The 18,244-nt window shown below is 48.0% G+C and overlaps 1 protein-coding gene across 2 annotated transcripts in view; it reads right to left on the minus strand.

Moving 5' to 3' along the window:
• Positions 1-18,244, minus strand: part of LOC137299418 (mucosa-associated lymphoid tissue lymphoma translocation protein 1-like) — a 50,603-nt gene that overhangs the window by 11,733 nt on the left and 20,626 nt on the right. For both annotated transcript variants that reach the window (XM_067968149.1, XM_067968150.1), the window contains exons 9-13: positions 16,855-16,908; positions 12,548-12,751; positions 8,436-8,613; positions 7,299-7,373; positions 4,748-4,875 (exon numbers count right to left, since the gene is read on the minus strand). In XM_067968149.1, coding sequence (XP_067824250.1) covers positions 4,748-4,875; positions 7,299-7,373; positions 8,436-8,613; positions 12,548-12,751; positions 16,855-16,908 — 639 coding nt within the window. The remainder of the gene's footprint in view (positions 1-4,747; positions 4,876-7,298; positions 7,374-8,435; positions 8,614-12,547; positions 12,752-16,854; positions 16,909-18,244) is intronic.

The following is an 18,244-nucleotide window of genomic DNA, read 5'->3' on the forward strand; positions in this document are numbered from 1 at the left end:
CTCTGCCTCTTGGGCACAAGGTAAGTTCAGATGAAGAAGACCCATTAGCACATTTAATCCCAACCTTCTACAATACCAACCTGACCATCTTCCCATTACAGCATCCAACTGTTCCTTAAATGACACAAGTGCCCTGGCTTCACCCACCCTTCCTGGTAACCCCATTCCAACTGTCGATCACCCTCTGTGTAAAGAAATATCTCATGGCATCTGTCCTAAACTTGCTCCCCTCAGCCTGCGGCTTGTATCCTGCTGCCCTGAGGTTACAGTTGCCAACCCTCCCGGCTTGTCCACAGGTCTCCAGGAATTAAAGATTAATCACCTGGACACTGCTGCGGACAAATCCGGGAGAAATATCATCGGGGTATTGCAAAAAATTGCATGGTTTTTTCATTCTCTTTGAACACTTTCATTTAATTTATTGGGCCGGAAATTGCTTGTAAAATAATGGTGCGCCTAATTATTAATGGGCAAATCGAAGAGCAAGTTCTGGCAGCCACACATGGGCAGTCAAACGCAGAAATCCGGAACTTGCTCTTTCTGATTTCCTGCTGATCTAACAGCTTTGCGTTAAAGGGATATCACAGGCTGGAATCAATGGACCAGCACCAACTTGCTCTCCTGCCCAGCTGGAAACTAACTAATCTCTCCAGAAAAAAGGTATGATGTGGAGATGCCGGTGATGGACTGGGGTGGACAAATGTAAGGAGTCGCACAACACCAGGTTATAGTCCAACAGCTTTATTTGAAATCACAAGCTTTCGGAGCTTTGCTCCTTCGTGCTCACTTCACCTGACGAAGGAGCAAAGCTCCAAAAGCTTGTGATTTCAAATAAAGCTGTTGGACTATAACCTGGTGTTGTGCGACTCCTTACAGAAAAAAGGTATGCTGAGTTATATCAGGTCTAAACTAACTTTTAATGGCGTGATAAGTATTAATGACTGCCAAACAACCTTTGGCAGTGAAAATTAACTTTTAAAAATGTGGAGTCTCATTACTCCAATTTCAATTGATTTTGGACATTTACAAAACATTTTTTTTAAGTTTAAAAATTTTTTAATTACTTTTTCTTTCTGCCTCTTTTATCTCAGTCTTTTAATTTTACCCTCTATTTCAATTTATCTGATTTTATAGTACATTTACCAATCTTATCTGACACTTCCTGGTTCTTAGTCTGTGCGGTTTATGAAAGAGCTTCACTTCCTGGTTCTCACAGCGTGGCTGATTGGTGGAGGGCACAGAGCGATCTTTTCCCCACTCTCACAGCTCGGAGAAGCCCAGGAATGATTGCTGCATTTCTCGCAGCTCTCAGTTAAAGCAAGTTGGCACCCAGAAACCCACGAAAAGTTTGTGGGTGAGTCACTTACTAACGAGCGGCGGGCAACGTGTGTTCACCACTCAGCGCATGTCCACCCCAATATTTATAAATTTATTGGAGATGGGGAAGAAAGGCTATTTGATTGGGCGTGGTGGTTGGAGGGAGGGAGGAGGTCATGTGATGAAACCTCCAGGAATATGTCCAACCAGAGTTGGCAACCCTATCTGAGGTACCTGAAGGTATTGTCCCATGTTTACTTTACTTTCTCTATCCCTATAAGTGTCTATATACCCTCTGAGACGTCTCTTTTCGAGGCTGAAGAGTCTCAGCTTATCAAATCTTTGCTCACAGCTCATTGCTCTGACACTGGCACATTACAAAGAATAGAATGCCATGACTATGCCCCTTCCACCTATGCCCCTTCCCCATTGCCTGTGCCCCTTGCCCAGTCCTATGCCACTGTATTCATACTGGTTGGCAGGAAGTTTACAACCTGAAACAAAGATGGAGCCAGTATAATTACATATGTGGTAGGATGCTCCACCTAGTGGGAAAGGGTGGGATTTGTTAATAGATACATACATAAAAACACAGAAGTTATGAAGTGGAAACAGGCCATTCGGCCCAACCAGTCCGTGTCGGCGTTTACCCTCCACGCAAGCAAATAGTTCGAATCACATTTACCCACCCTGGTCCCATATCCCTCCAACCCCTTTTCCTTCATCCACCAATCCAATCTCATCTTTCTGCCTCAACCACTAACCCAGGAAGTGAATTCCACCGCCTCACAACTCTCTGTGTAAAGAAGTTTCTCCTGCCTTCTGTTCTAATTCCCTTACATTTAATCTTGTAACTATGACCCCTTGTTCTTTACCCCTCAACTATTGCAATCAGTCTGCTTCTATCTAACCTGTCTCATCCATTCATATTTTTAAAAACTTAAATTATTATATCACCCAGTAATCTGAATATAGTAATTGGTCATTCATACATAGCACCAGGAAAATGAGGAAACAGGTCTTGTTACATTTAAAGGGGAAACATATGTCTGCATTTAAAGGACATTTCCAGAATGAGTCTAAATTGAAGTTAAACTGAAAAATCCTCAAAGAAGAATGGAGGATTGTGCAAAAAAAATGAGGGGAACAGGAATCATTTCAGGTAGAAACTGAGGGCAAAAAAGGGTAGAGGAAGAGGGGATCTGTGGGTTTGAGGGGGGAGGAGGAGGAGCAGGCGGCTGTGATGTGGCTGTACCCTTTCCAAAATGGCTCACTGTGCCTGCACAACACTGTTAGCTACAGGTATCAAAACATCAAAGGGAAATCAGGGGCCACAACCCTTAGCAACTGCTCCTGATCGCTTTTGGGATAAGAACAGGCCAGGAGGGAGAACGGGAGGGACAGGCCAGGAGGGAGAACGGGAGGGACAACGTACAACAAGGCCAACGTACCATTTGCCTTCCTAACTGCTTGCTGTACCTGCATATTTGCTTTCAGTGATAGGTGTACAAGGACACCCAGGTCCCTTTGCACATCTGTGGGTTTGGAGGGAGGAGGAGGAGGAGGCAGGCTGTGATGTGGCTGTACCCTTTCCAAAATGGCTCACTGTGCCTGCACAACACTGTTAGCTACAGGTATCATAACATCAAAGGGAAATCAGGGGCCACAACCCTTATCTCAAAAGCGATCAGGAGCAGTTGCTAAGAACAGGCCAGGAGGGAGAACGGGAGGGACAGGCCAGGCCATTTAAATAATACTCTACCTTTCTGTTTTTTCCTTCCAAAGTGGATAACTTCACATTTATCCACATTATACTGCATCCGTATTTGCCCACTCACTCAACTTATCTAAATCGCTCTGAAGCCTCTTTGCATCCTCCTCACAACTCACGATCCCACCTAGTTTTGTGTCATCAGCAAACTTGGAATTATTACATTTGGTTTCCTCATCCAAATCATTGATATATATTGTGAATAGCTGGGGCCCAAGCACTGATCCCTGCGGTACCCCACTAGTCACCGCCTGCCACCCTGAAAAAGACACATTTATTCCTACTCTCTGTTTCCTGTCTGTTAACCAATTTTCAATCCATGCCAGTATATTCCCCCCAATCCCATGTGCTTTAATTTTGCACACTAACCTCTTATTTTATCAAAGGCCTTCTGAAAATCCAAATAAACTACATCCACTGGTTCTCCCTTATCTATTCTACCAGTTACATCCTCAAAAAACTCCAGTATGTTTGTCAAACCTTTTCCCTTTCATAAATCCATGTTGACTTTGTCTAATCCTGTTGATATTTTCTAAGTGTCCTGTTATCACATCCTTTATAATAGACTCTAGCATTTTCCCTACTACTGATGTTAGGCTAACCGGTCTGTTGTTCCCTGTTTTCTCTCTCCCTCCTTTTTTAAATAGTGGGGTTATATTTGCCACCCTCCAATCTGCAGGAACTGATCCATAATCTATAGAATTTTGGAAGATGACAACTAATGCATCCACTATTTCCATGGCTACCTCTTTTAGTACTCTGGGATGCAGATTATCAGGCCCTGGGGATTTATTGGCTTTCAGTCCCATTAATTTCTCCAGCACTATTTTTTTACTAATACTAATTTCCTTTAATTCCTTCTTCTCACTAGTCCCTTGGTTCCCGAGCATTTCTGGGAAGTTAATTGTGTCCTCTTCCGTGAAGACAGAACTGAAGTATTTGTTTAATTGCTCTGCCATTTCCCTGTTCCCCATTATAAATTCTCCCATTTCTGACTGTAAGGGACCTGCATTTGTCTTCACTAATCTTTTTCTTTTAAGAATTAAGAACGACTGCTTGAACAAGGCACTGGTGAGCAGCTGGTTCCCGTGAAACTGTACCTGGTCAGCATCTGTGGGGGGAGGGGGCATAAACTGCGAGGGAGAAAGAATCTGCTTATCCTCACTCCGTACATGGTGAAACACTAGCGTCACCAAGTGAGGCAGCAGAAACTTTTTCCTTTCTGCGTTGATGGGCCAAATCCAAATCCAGTTGGTGAGTAAGGTCAGTAGATAACCAGGGGTCACAGTTCACACTCTCACCCGAACACCAGGGAGATCGTCCTACACACCCCAATAGATAGGCGGTACAATGAGATGAGCGTAGCTCCCAGTATTAGCAAGATTGGATACATATACCACAACAAGCAAACGGACCACCCCAGACCATTAGGAGATGGGATATGCCAGACTGGACAAGTACAAGATGGCCATGGAGAACAGGGACAGGTCCGTACAGAATGGGGGGGAAATAATTACCGCCTTCTTCAGCCATTCAGCACAGAACAGGGATCGATTGGGATCTTTCCTGTTCCATAAGTCAGTACCACATTGAGCATGGTCTTAACCCACTGGCGGAGATGTGGGGGAAGCTTTTATCTTAGCGTAAAATCGAACCCACCTTCTGCAACTTTATCCAGCAGGACAGTGATTTTTTTATCCTCCAATAAGCGTTTCTTCAGGAAACTGATGAAAATCCCGTTTGAAAGCGCCCCTTGGCTGATTTCATACGCCTCTGCGTCCGGGCAACTGGAACAATTCAATAAATGACAATCACGTGGATCATTAACACTCTCTGAAATGAGCCAGCCGTGTGGTTAGGGGCTGATTGACGCCCATCGCTCGGCCGCTCACTCCCCATTTACATTACAGCACTGGCACCCGATGCAGAGATCATCACCTGGACTGGTGCTTTCTTCCCTCAGCCTCTGGAGGCAAAGTCTGGGCGTGACAAAGGCAAATGGTTGTCGCCTGTACTGCGTGCCATTGGGGCCGCCATTTCGTTCTCGGTCATGTGCGAGCTGAACTCTCTGTTTTGCCCTTTATCTCAAGAGGGTTGGTAAACAGAGGGGTGGATGTTATGTTACAGCTGTACAGAACTCTGGTTAGATACCATCTGGAGTACTGCATTCAGTTTTGGGCACCGTACCTCAGAAAGGATATATTGGCTTTGGAGGGGATGTTACCAAGGCTAAAAGGGTTAAATTATGAGGACAGGTTGCATAGTCTAGGCTTGAAACACAAAAAGTTAGTATGGAGGTACAGCAGGCAATTAGGAAAGCAAATGGCATGTTGGCCTTTATTGCAAGGGAGTTGGAGTACAAGAGTAAGGAAGTCTTACTACAGTTGTACAGGGCTTTAGTGAGACCTCACCTGGAGTACTGCGTACAGTTTTGGTTTCCTTATCTAAGGAAGGATATACTTGGCCTTAGAGGCGGTGCAGCAAAGGTTCACTAGGTTAATTCTGGGGATGAGAGGGTTGTCCCATGAAGAGAGGTTGAGTAAAATGGGCCTCTGGAGTTTAGAAGAATGAGAGGCTATCTCATTGAAGCATATAAGATTATGTGGGGGCTTGACAGGGTAGATGCTGAGAGATTGTTTCCCCTGGCTAGAGAATCTAGAACCAGGGGGCATAGTCGCAGGAAAAGGGGTCGGCCATTTAAGACTGAGATGAGGAGGAATTTCTTCACTCAGAGGGTGGTGAATCTTTGAAATTCTCTACCCCAGAGGGCTGTGGGTGCTGAGTCATTGAATATATTCAAGGCTAAGATAGATAGATTTTTGGACTCTAGGGGAATCAAGGGAAATGGGGATTGGGCAGGAAAGTGGAGTTGAAGTTGAAGATCAGCCATGATCTGATCGAATGGCAGAGCAGGCTCGAGGGGTCGTATGGCCTACTCCTGGTCCTATTTCTTATGTTCTTATGAATTCCCTTGAATTTAGAAGATTAAGGGGTGATCTAATTGAGGTTTTTAAGATGATTAAAGGATTTGATAGGGTAGATAGAGAGAAACTATTTCCTCTGGTGGGGGAGTCCAAAATAAGGGGGCATAACCTTAAAATTAGAGCTAGGCTGTTCAGCAGTGATGTCAGAAAGCACTTCTTCACACAAAGGGTAGTGGAAATCTGGAACTTTCTCTCCCAAAAAGCTGTTGAGGCTGGGGGTCAATTGAAAATTTCAAAACTGAGATTGATAGATTTTTGTTGGCAAGGGAATTAAAGGTTACTGAACCAAGGCAGGTAGATGGAGTTAAGATACAGATCAGCCATGATCTAATTGAATGGCGGAACAGGCTCGAGGGGTTGAATGGCCTACTATTGTTCCTATGTTACTAAAGGCGGACAGTGAGGTTTTAACATTGCCAGCCAGCCAGATCACGAAGCTCTGTGAGCAGAGAGGTAAATTAACTGCTGTGACTTTGTAGTAACTGCACGTGCGTCGTTGCTGGAGGTAGCTGTCAGCCCCCACTCTGGCCCGCAGTATAATCGGGGACCACCAGGGAAGGTGAAGCAGGTTCACATCGCAATTCTGGACTGGGAACGAGATAACAAAATCACTGGTCAGCAGCACAAGCTCCTCAGTCTGCCCAGTCCCAAGACCCTGCCTTATCTACATTAGTATCAGCTGTGACTCAGTGGTAGCACTCTCGCCTCCGAGTCAGAAGGTTGTGGATTCAAGCCCGGTTCCAGAGACGAGCACAAAATCCAGGCTGACACTCCAATGCAGCACTGAGGGAGTGCTGCACTGTTGGAGGTGCCGTCTTTCAGATGACATGTTAAACCGAGGTCACGTCTGCCCTCTCAGGTGGATGTAAAAGACCCCATGGCACTATTTTAAGAAGAGCAGGGGAGTTCTCCACGGTGTCCTGGCCAATATTTATCCTTCAACCAACATCACTGAAAACAGATTATCTGGTCATTATCTTATTGCTGTTTTTGGGACCCTGCAGTCCGCAATTTGGCTGCCGTGTTTCCTAAATTGCAACAGTGACTACACTTCAAAAGTAGTCAATTGGCTGTGAAGCGCTTTGGGGCATCCTGAGGTCGTGAAAGGCACTATATAAACGCAAGTTCTTACTTCCTATTACAGTGCAGTGGGGGCAGCACCGTAAATAAATACAGCATTAAACTGGCGAAAGTTAGAGAGAAAAAAGAAAAAGTAAATTGCTTACGTGGCATAACCAAAGACAATATTTGCTGTGACTCTCAAGGCTCCCACCTGCGGAATGATTTCGTCATGCATGTTCCTGAGAAGGTAGAATTACAAAGAAGTCCTTAGAGTCATATTTACAGCTTCTCTGGACCCATCTTTTGTTTCTATACTCGTTCCATTAACAGCTCCTTTTGCCTTGCACCATCATCACTTTTGTAATTTAATCATTACTGCCCTCCGCCCCATCACAGACTTCTCCCTTTTGTTCTCCCCACCCCTTTTCCTGGCTCTGTATTTGCTTAAAAGCTGTTCATCTCTAACATCTTCCAGTTCTGATGTAAGGTCATCGACCTGAAATCTTAACTCTGTTCCTCTCTCCACAGATGCTGCCTGACCTGCTCAGTGTTTCCAGCATTTTCTGTTCTTATTTCTTATAGTCATATATCCAAAGCTGTTTTAACTTTGTTTTTCCCAGTGAATTTTATGCTGATCAAGGTGAGGGATATTAGTGCTGGGGAATGAAACACCTTCACATTTCAGGCAACATCCCTGCCCAATTCCTAGTGGGCATGGGCCTCCAGCTCAGGCCTGCCATTGATTTGGCAGTAAAGTAACAATCTCACCTAAAGAGGCCACAGGATGTATGATGTGGGAAATTTAAAATAAAATCATACCAGGCAATAAGAGATGCTCTTCAGAGGATGGGGCAGACGCACATTGTAGGGGCAGAGTAGAAGGAACTTTAAGCGGCTTTTATACTGCAGCTTAAGTCTTGAGAGATTGAGGAAATTGCACCACTCTCCTGCTTTTAGCTGTGAATTGTGCAGCCTGTCGTTCTCTAACCTGGCCGCACGATGGGACAGTGCAGAGGGAGTTTAACTCTGTATCTAACCTGGACTGCACCTGCCCTGAGAGTGTTTGATGGGACAGTGTAGAGGGAGCTTAACTCTGTATCTAACCTGGACTGCACCTGCCCTGAGAGTGTTTGATGGGACAGTGTAGAGGGAGCTTAACTCTGTATCTAACCTGGACTGCACCTGCCCTGGGAGTACCTGATGCTCTCTCTGTATACAATTCACCACAACTGAGTCCCATCCTTGCTGAACACAGAAATTCAGCAGAGAGAGTTTAAGAATGAAATTCTCCTTTTCCATACCTTTTGCGACACATGTCGAGGAGGAAAACATTCAGCCCTGTTTGCTTCTCCTGCATCTGCTGCAGAATGTTCTGGACACACAGGCAGTGTTCAGACGTGTAGGAATCTGGAGCGTCGATGGGAACCATGAAGCTATTCCCATAGTTTTCATATCCATGGCCGGCGTAGTAAAGCAAACCTGAGGAGAAAGTAAATGGTCTGTTCCTCCTCTCCACAACACAGTCACCCTGTGCTCACACCCACCTCCTCCTCTCCACAACACAGTCACCCTGTGCTCACACCCACCTCCTCCTCTCCACAACACAGTCACCCTGTGCTCACACCCACCTCCTCCTCTCCACAACACAGTCACCCTGTGCTCACACCCAACTCCTCCTCTCCACATCACAGTCACCCTGTGCTCACACCCACCTCCTCCTCTCCACAACAGTCACCCTGTGCTCACACCCACCTCCTCCTCTCCACAACACAGTCACCCTGTGCTCACACCCACCTCCTCCTCTCCACAACACAGTCACCCTGTGCTCACACCCACCTCCTCCTCTCCACAACACAGTCACCCTGTGCTCACACCCACCTCCTCCTCTCCACAACACAGTCACCCTGTGCTCACACCCAACTCCTCCTCTCCACATCACAGTCACCCTGTGCTCACACCCACCTCCTCCTCTCCACAACACAGTCACTCTGTGCTCACACCCACCTCCTCCTCTCCACAACACAGTCACCCTGTGCTCACACCCAACTCCTCCTCTCCACAACACAGTCACCCTGTGCTCACACCCACCTCCTCCTCTCCACAACACAGTCACCCTGTGCTCACACCCAACTCCTCCTCTCCACAACACAGTCACTCTGTGCTCACACCCACCTCCTCCTCTCCACAACACAGTCACCCTGTGCTCACACCCACCTCCTCCTCTCCACAACACAGTCACCCTGTGCTCACACCCACCTCCTCCTCTCCACAACAGTCACCCTGTGCTCACACCCACCTCCTCCTCTCCACAACACAGTCACCCTGTGCTCACACCCAACTCCTCCTCTCCACAACACAGTCACCCTGTGCTCACACCCACCTCCTCCTCTCCACAACACAGTCACCCTGTGCTCACACCCACCTCCTCCTCTCCACAACACAGTCACCCTGTGCTCACACCCAACTCCTCCTCTCCACAACAGTCACCCTGTGCTCACACCCAACTCCTCCTCTCCACAACAGTCACCCTGTGCTCACACCCAACTCCTCCTCTCCACAACACAGTCACCCTGTGCTCACACCCACCTCCTCCTCTCCACAACACAGTCACCCTGTGCTCACACCCACCTCCTCCTCTCCACAACACAGTCACCCTGTGCTCACACCCACCTCCTCCTCTCCACAACACAGTCACCCTGTGCTCACACCCACCTCCTCCTCTCCACAACACAGTCACCCTGTGCTCACACCCACCTCCTCCTCTCCACAACACAGTCACCCTGTGCTCACACCCACCTCCTCCTCTCCACAACACAGTCACCCTGTGCTCACACCCAACTCCTCCTCTCCACAACACAGTCACCCTGTGCTCACACCCACCTCCTCCTCTCCACAACAGTCACCCTGTGCTCACACCCAACTCCTCCTCTCCACAACACAGTCACCCTGTGCTCACACCCAACTCCTCCTCTCCACAACACAGTCACCCTGTGCTCACACCCACCTCCTCCTCTCCACAACAGTCACCCTGTGCTCACACCCAACTCCTCCTCTCCACAACACAGTCACCCTGTGCTCACACCCAACTCCTCCTCTCCACAACACAGTCACCCTGTGCTCACACCCAACTCGTCCTCTCCACAACACAGTCACCCTGTGCTCACACCCAACTCCTCCTCTCCACAACACAGTCACCCTGTGCTCACACCCACCTCCTCCTCTCCACAACACAGTCACCCTGTGCTCACACCCACTCCTCCTCTCCACAACACAGTCACCCTGTGCTCACACCCACTCCTCCTCTCCACAACACAGTCACCCTGTGCTCACACCCAACTCCTCCTCTCCACAACACAGTCACTCTGTGCTCACACCCAACTCCTCCTCTCCACAACACAGTCACCCTGTGCTCACACCCACCTCCTCCTCTCCACAACACAGTCACTCTGTGCTCACACCCACCTCCTCCTCTCCACAACACAGTCACCCTGTGCTCACACCCACCTCCTCCTCTCCACAACACAGTCACCCTGTGCTCACACCCACCTCCTCCTCTCCACAACAGTCACCCTGTGCTCACACCCAACTCCTCCTCTCCACAACACAGTCACCCTGTGCTCACACCCAACTCCTCCTCTCCACAACACAGTCACCCTGTGCTCACACCCAACTCCTCCTCTCCACAACACAGTCACTCTGTGCTCACACCCACCTCCTCCTCTCCACAACACAGTCACCCTGTGCTCACACCCACCCCCTCCTCTCCACAACACAGTCACCCTGTGCTCACACCCAACTCCTCCTCTCCACAACACAGTCACCCTGTGCTCACACCCAACTCCTCCTCTCCACAACACAGTCACCCTGTGCTCACACCCACCTCCTCCTCTCCACAACACAGTCACCCTGTGCTCACACCCACCTCCTCCTCTCCACAACACAGTCACCCTGTGCTCACACCCACCTCCTCCTCTCCACAACACAGTCACCCTGTGCTCACACCCACCCCCTCCTCTCCACAACACAGTCACCCTGTGCTCACACCCACCTCCTCCTCTCCACAACACATTCACCCTGTGCTCACACCCACCTCCTCCTCTCCACAACACAGTCACCCTGTGCTCACACCCACCTCCTCCTCTCCACAACACAGTCACCCTGTGCTCACACCCACCTCCTCCTCTCCACAACACATTCACCCTGTGCTCACACCCACCTCCTCCTCTCCACAACACAGTCACCCTGTGCTCACGCCCAACTCCTCCTCTCCACAACAGTCACCCTGTGCTCACACCCAACTCCTCCTCTCCACAACAGTCACCCTGTGCTCACACCCACCTCCTCCTCTCCACAACACAGTCACCCTGTGCTCACACCCACCTCCTCCTCTCCACAACACAGTCACCCTGTGCTCACACCCACTCCTCCTCTCCACAACACAGTCACCCTGTGCTCACACCCACTCCTCCTCTCCACAACACAGTCACCCTGTGCTCACACCCAACTCCTCCTCTCCACAACACAGTCACCCTGTGCTCACGCCCAACTCCTCCTCTCCACAACACAGTCACCCTGTGCTCACACCCCCAACTCCTCCTCTCCACAACACAGTCACCCTGTGCTCACACCCACCCCCTCCTCTCCACAACACAGTCACTGTGCTCACACCCAACTCCTCCTCTCCACAACACAGTCACCCTGTGCTCACACCCACTCCTCCTCTCCACAACACAGTCACCCTGTGCTCACACCCAACTCCTCCTCTCCACAACACAGTCACCCTGTGCTCACACCCAACTCCTCCTCTCCACAACACAGTCACCCTGTGCTCACACTCAACTCCTCCTCTCCATAACACAGTCACCCTGTGCTCACACCCACCTCCTCCTCTCCACAACATTCACCCTGTGCTCACACCCAACTCCTCCTCTCCACAACAGTCACCCTGTGCTCACACCCAACTCCTCCTCTCCACAACAGTCACCCTGTGCTCACACCCAACTCCTCCTCTCCACAACACAGTCACTCTGTGCTCACACCCAACTCCTCCTCTCCACAACAGTCACTCTGTGCTCACACCCAACTCCTCCTCTCCACAACTGTCACCATGTGCTCACACCCAGCTCCTCCACTCCACTACACAGTCACCCTGTGCTCACACCCAACTCCTCCTCTCCACAACTGTCACCCTGTGCTCACACCCAGCTCCTCCCAGTTGAGAATGGGATCAGGTTTGGTTGTGGTGCCCCCCGACACGGTCCGATGCCCCCCGACACTCAAAGAATGAAGTGTTGGCTTAAGGCTGCTGGAGCCAGTGAAACTGTGTCCAGCTTCAGGAGAGGAAGAGGGAGACTGGAAGGGAAGAGGGGGAAACACGACTGTTTATGGGTTTGCAAAGGTAAAATGTAGATACCATACACGCCCTTGTCAAGAAGCAGCAGGAATTCGTTGACAGCTCTGTGCATCTCGAGTCTGGTGAGGTCGAGCAGGGACACAACCTTGAAGTCGAGCTGTCGGAGGAGATTTGTGAGCTCATGCACATCCACCATTGGAGCCTTTAGCTGCTTGTGGTGTAAATAATTCATGTTCCCCATCAGCAGGGCTACCTTGTCTGTTGCTGAAAGAAACAAGAAGTGAGTGAGCGTTTGGGACCAACACTACAAGTCTCCTTTGTATTTTCTGAAAATGTCATGCTGATTAGGGTCAGAAATAGAACATCCCCATCCTCAATGATGGCAGAATCCAGCATGTGAATGCAAAAGACAAGGCTGAAGCGTTTGCAATCATCTTCAGCCAAAAGTGCAGAGTGGATGATCCATCTCAGCCTCCTCTCGATATCCCCACCATCACAGAAGCCAGTCTTCAGCCAATTCGATTCTCTCCACGTGATATCAAGAAACGGCTGAGTGCACTGGATACAGCAAAGGTTATGGGCCACGACAACATCCCGGCTGTAGTGCTGACGACTTGTGCTCCAGAACTAGCTGCGCCTCTAGCCAAGCTGTTCCAGTACAGCTACAACACTGGCATCTACCGACAGTGTGGAAAATTGCCCAGGTATGTCCTGTCCACAAAAAGCAGGACAAATCCAATCCGGCCAATTACCGCCCCATCAGTCTACTCTCAATCATCAGCAAAGTGATGGAAGGTGTCGTCGACAGTGCTATCAAGCGGCACTTACTCACCAATAACCTGATCACTGATGCTCAGTTTGGGTTCCGCCAGGACCACTCGGCTCCAGACCTCATTACAGCCTTGGTCCAAACATGGACAAAAGAGCTGAATTCCAGAGGTGAGGTGAGAGTGACTGCCCTTGACATCAAGGCAACATTTGACCCAGTGTGGCACCAAGGAGCCCTAGTAAAATTGAAGTCAATGGGAATCAGGGGGACAACTCTCCAATGGCTGGAGTCATACCTAGCACAAAGGAAGATGGTAGTGGTTGTTGGAGGCCAATCATCTCAGCACCAAGACATTGATGCAGGAGTTCCTCTGGGCAGTGTCCTGGGCTCAGCCATCTTCAGCTGCTTCATCAATGACCTTCCCTCCATCATAAGGTCAGAAATGGTGATGTTCGCTGATGATTGCACAGTGTTCAGTTCCATTCGTAACCTCTCAAATAATGAAGCAGTCCGAGCCCACATGCAGCAAGACCTGGACAACATCCAGGCTTGGGCTCATAAGTGGCAAGTAACATTCGTGCCAGACAAGTGCCAGGCAATGACCATCTCCAACAAGAGAGAATCTAACCACCTCCCCATGATATTCAACAGCATTACCATCGCCGAATCCCCCACCATCAACATCCTGGGGTTCACCATTGACCAGAAACTTAACTGGACCAGCCATATAAATACTGTGGCTACAAGAGCAGGTCAGAGGCTGGGTATTCTGCAGCGAGTGACTCCCCAAAGCCTTTCCACCATCTGCAAGGCACAAGTCAGGAGTGTGATGGAATAGTCTCCACTTGCCTGGATTGAGTGCAGCTCCAACAACTCTCAAGAAGCTCGACACCATCCAGGACAAAGCAGCCCGCTTGATTGGCACCCCATCCACCACCCTAAACATTCACTCCCTTTACCACCGGTGTACAGTGGCTGCAGTGTGTACCATCCACAGGATGCACTGCAGCAACTCGCCAAGGCTTCTTCGACAGCACCACCCAAAACCGGGACCTCCAACACCTAGAAGGACAAGAGCAGCAGGCACATGGGAACAACACCACCTGCACGTTCCCCTCCAAGTCACACACCATCCCGACTTGGAAATATATCGCCGTTCCTTCATTGTCGCTGGGTCAAAATCCTGGAACTCCCTTCCTAACAGCACTGTGGGAGAACCTTCACCACAAGGACTGCAGCGGTTCAAGAAGGCGGCTCACCACCACCTTCTCAAGGGCAATTAAGGATGGGCAATAAATGCTGGCCTTACCAGCGACGCCCACATCCCATGAACGAATGTATAAAAAAAAATTCAGGCTTTCAGTGTCTGCATCAAGCATTTCCAGGTCAGGTATAGCTTGGGTTAGAGTTCAGAGTTAAGTTCCTGCTACTCTTCACAACAATATACCCTGGCCCCAAGCTCAGTAAGTGCCCCCATTGCACCCAAGCCACTTTTTCCACTTCTCAGTCACCTTGTGCGAATTGGGGGCAGGTTTCTACTGTAGGCCCATGCCCACTAAAAACCGGGTTGGGACTAGCCAAATCTCTTCAGTATGGGCTAGGTTTGAACCAAGGTCCCTAATGGCAGAGGGCCAGTGTCTAACCCACTAAGTCACCCAGTGCCCACTGGTCTCCCTATGCCACTCAGGTCAGGATTGTTACATTTAAGCACATGAAAAATCTGCTGTCTGATTTACTGTAGCTTATCGTCAATTGCTAATGAATATAAAATAATACTTTCACATATTTGGTTCCTGTATTTATATGGGGGGGGGGGGTGAGGTAATCTTTTCCCTTTTTTTCTGTATCATCCCATTTTTCATCCATCTAGCCTGTCACCCCATTATTTAAGAAAGGTGAGAGAGAGAGAGAGAGAGAGAAACCAGAAAATTATAGACCTGTTCGTCTAACATCTGTTGTGGGGAAGTTATTAGAATCTATAATTAAGGACAGAGTGACTGAGCACTTAGAGAAATTGAGCTGATTCGAGAGAGCCGACATGGATTCGTATAAGGGTAGGTCTTGTCTGACTAACTTAATTGCATTTTTTGAGGAAGTAACTAAAGTAGCAGACAGAGAAATGTCTATGGATGTAGTTTATATGGACTTCTGGAAGGCATTCAATAAGGTTCCACACAAGAGACTGTTAGTTAAAATTAAAGCTCATGGAATTGAAGGCAAATTATTGACCTGGTTAGGTGACTGGTTAGGCGGTAGAAGATAGAGAGTAGGGATAATGGATATGTACTTGAATTCGAAAGAAGTGACTATTGGTGTCCCACAAGAATCTGTTCTGGGGCCTCAACTATTCACTGTAATTATTAACGACTTGAATAACACAATAGAGAGCCATATACCCAAGTTTTCCAATAACAAAAAGATTGGTGGCATAGTAAGTGTAGACAGGAGCATAAAATTACAAAGAAACATTGATCGATTAAATGAGTGGACAAAATTGTGGCTGATGGATTTCAATGTAGTTAAATATGAGGTCATCCATTGTGGACCAAAAAAGGATAGATCTGGGCACTTTTTAAATGGTGAAAAACTAGAAACAGTGGAGGTCCAAAGAGATTTAGGGGTCCATGTACATAGATCACTAAAATGTAGTGGTCAAGTACAAAAAGTAATCAAAAAGGATAATGGAATGTTAGCCTTTATAACTAGAGGGCTAGAATATAAAAGGGAGGAAGTTTTGCTGCAGCTATACAAAGCCCTGGTTACATCTGGAGTACTGTGTACAGTTCTGGGCACCACACCTTAGAAAGAATATATTGGCCTTGGAAGGAGTGCAGCAATGATTCAAGGGCTCCAAGGGTTAAATAACGAGGAGAGATTACAGAAACTAGGCTTATATTCCCCGGAATATGAAAGGTTAAGGTGTGATTTGATTGAGGTTTTTAGGGTTTTGAAAGGAATTGATAGGGTAGATAGAGAGAAACTCTTTCCGTTGGTGGGGGAGTCTAGGACAAGGGACATAACCTTAAAATCAAAGCCAGGTCATTCAGGAGAGAAGTTAGGAAACACTTCTTCACGCAAAGGGTGGTAGAAGTGTGGAACTCCCACAAAAAGCAGTAGATGCTAGCTCAATTAATAATTTTAAATCATTGATTTTTGCTAGCCAAAGGGTATTAAGGGATATGGAGCCAAGGCGGGTTAATGGAGTTAGGATACAGATGAGTCATGATCTCACTGAATGACGGGACAGACTTGAGGGGCTGAATGGCCTACACGTGTTCCTGTGTTCCAGTGACACTGCTCACAGTGTAACCACTGCCCTTTGCAGCCATTCTCCAGGGACTACCCAGGCATGTCTCTCCCTTGCTCAACGTAACTCAAACCATTACCCAGTGACCCACCGGCAAGTGGGCATATAGCGGGCAGCATCAAGATCAGGATCAGCTCCATTTCCCCACGGTTGAATATTCTGCTGACACTCACTGTCTAGGTTCACACAATAATCAGCGGCCAGTGCCCATGGAACCTGTACCCCAGCGAGAGTGAGCAACTTTTTGGTAAAAGAAAGTATGAAACTGATTTAAAGAATGTGCATATTTACCGTAGAAATCTGCAGGATGATGGACCAACTTCAGTCGTGGTCCTGGGCTGGAGCCTATGAGAAAACACAGCACAAAGAGTCAACTCAGCACTCACTGGAGAGAGCAAGAAAAACAGACCGTCACTGACCCGGGGTCCAGACCGTCACTGACCCGGGTTCCGACTGTCACTGACCGGGGTCTGGAATGTCACTGACCGGAGTCTGGAATGTCACTGACCGGAGTCTGGAACGTCATTGACCAGGGTTCCAACTGTCATTGACGATGGTGTCATGTGTCTTACACATATCCTGCCCTGTATGGTTTCAGGTGATCAAAAGCTGGCTCATTACTCACACGTGAAATAATATCTTGTTATGGGATGAATTACAAACTGCCCGATGTTACTTTTGGGTTATTGCAAGTGACAAAATTACACAGAAACCCAACAACAAAAGCACCTGCATCGGTAATTACAAACCCAACAACAAGAACACCTCCAGTAAATACAAACCCAACACCAAGAACACCTCCAGTAAATACAAACCCAACACCGAGAACACCTCCAGTAAATACAAACCCAACAACAAGAACACCTCCAGTAAATACAAACCCAACAACGAGAGCACCTCCAGTAAATACAAACCCAACACCGAGAGCACCTCCAGTAAATACAAACCCAACACCGAGAACACCTCCAGTAAATACAAACCCAACACCGAGAACACCTCCAGTAAATACAAACCCAACACTGAGAACACCTCCAGTAAATACAAACCCAACACCGAGAACACCTCCAGTAAATACAAACCCAACACTGAGAACACCTCCAGTAAATACAAACCCAACACCAAGAACACCTCCAGTAAATACAAGCCCAACACCAAGAACACCTCCAATAAATACAAACCCAACACCGAGAACACCTCCAGTAAATACAAACCCAACACCGAGAACACCTCCAGTAAATACAAACCCAACACCGAGAACACCTCCAGTAAATACAAACCGAACATCAAGAACACACCCCAGTAAATATAAACCAGACAACAAGAACAGCTCCAATAAATACAAACCCAACATCAAGAACACCTCCAATAAATGCAAACCTAACATCAAGAACACCTCCAATAAATGCAAACCTAACATCAAGAACATCCCCAGTAAACACAAACCCAACACCAAGAACACCTCCAGTAAATACAAACCCAACACCAAGAACACCCCCAGTAAATACCAACCCAACACCAAGAACACCTCCAGTAAATACAAACCCAACACCAAGAACACACCCAGTAAATACCAACCCAACACCAAGAACACACCCAGTAAATACCAACCCAACACCAAGAACACACCCAGTAAATACCAAACCAACACCAAGAACACACCCAGTAAATATCAACCCAACAC

The sequence above is a fragment of the Heptranchias perlo genome, chromosome 29, assembly GCF_035084215.1.
Source record: "Heptranchias perlo isolate sHepPer1 chromosome 29, sHepPer1.hap1, whole genome shotgun sequence".
In the NCBI taxonomy this organism is placed as follows: domain Eukaryota; kingdom Metazoa; phylum Chordata; class Chondrichthyes; order Hexanchiformes; family Hexanchidae; genus Heptranchias; species Heptranchias perlo.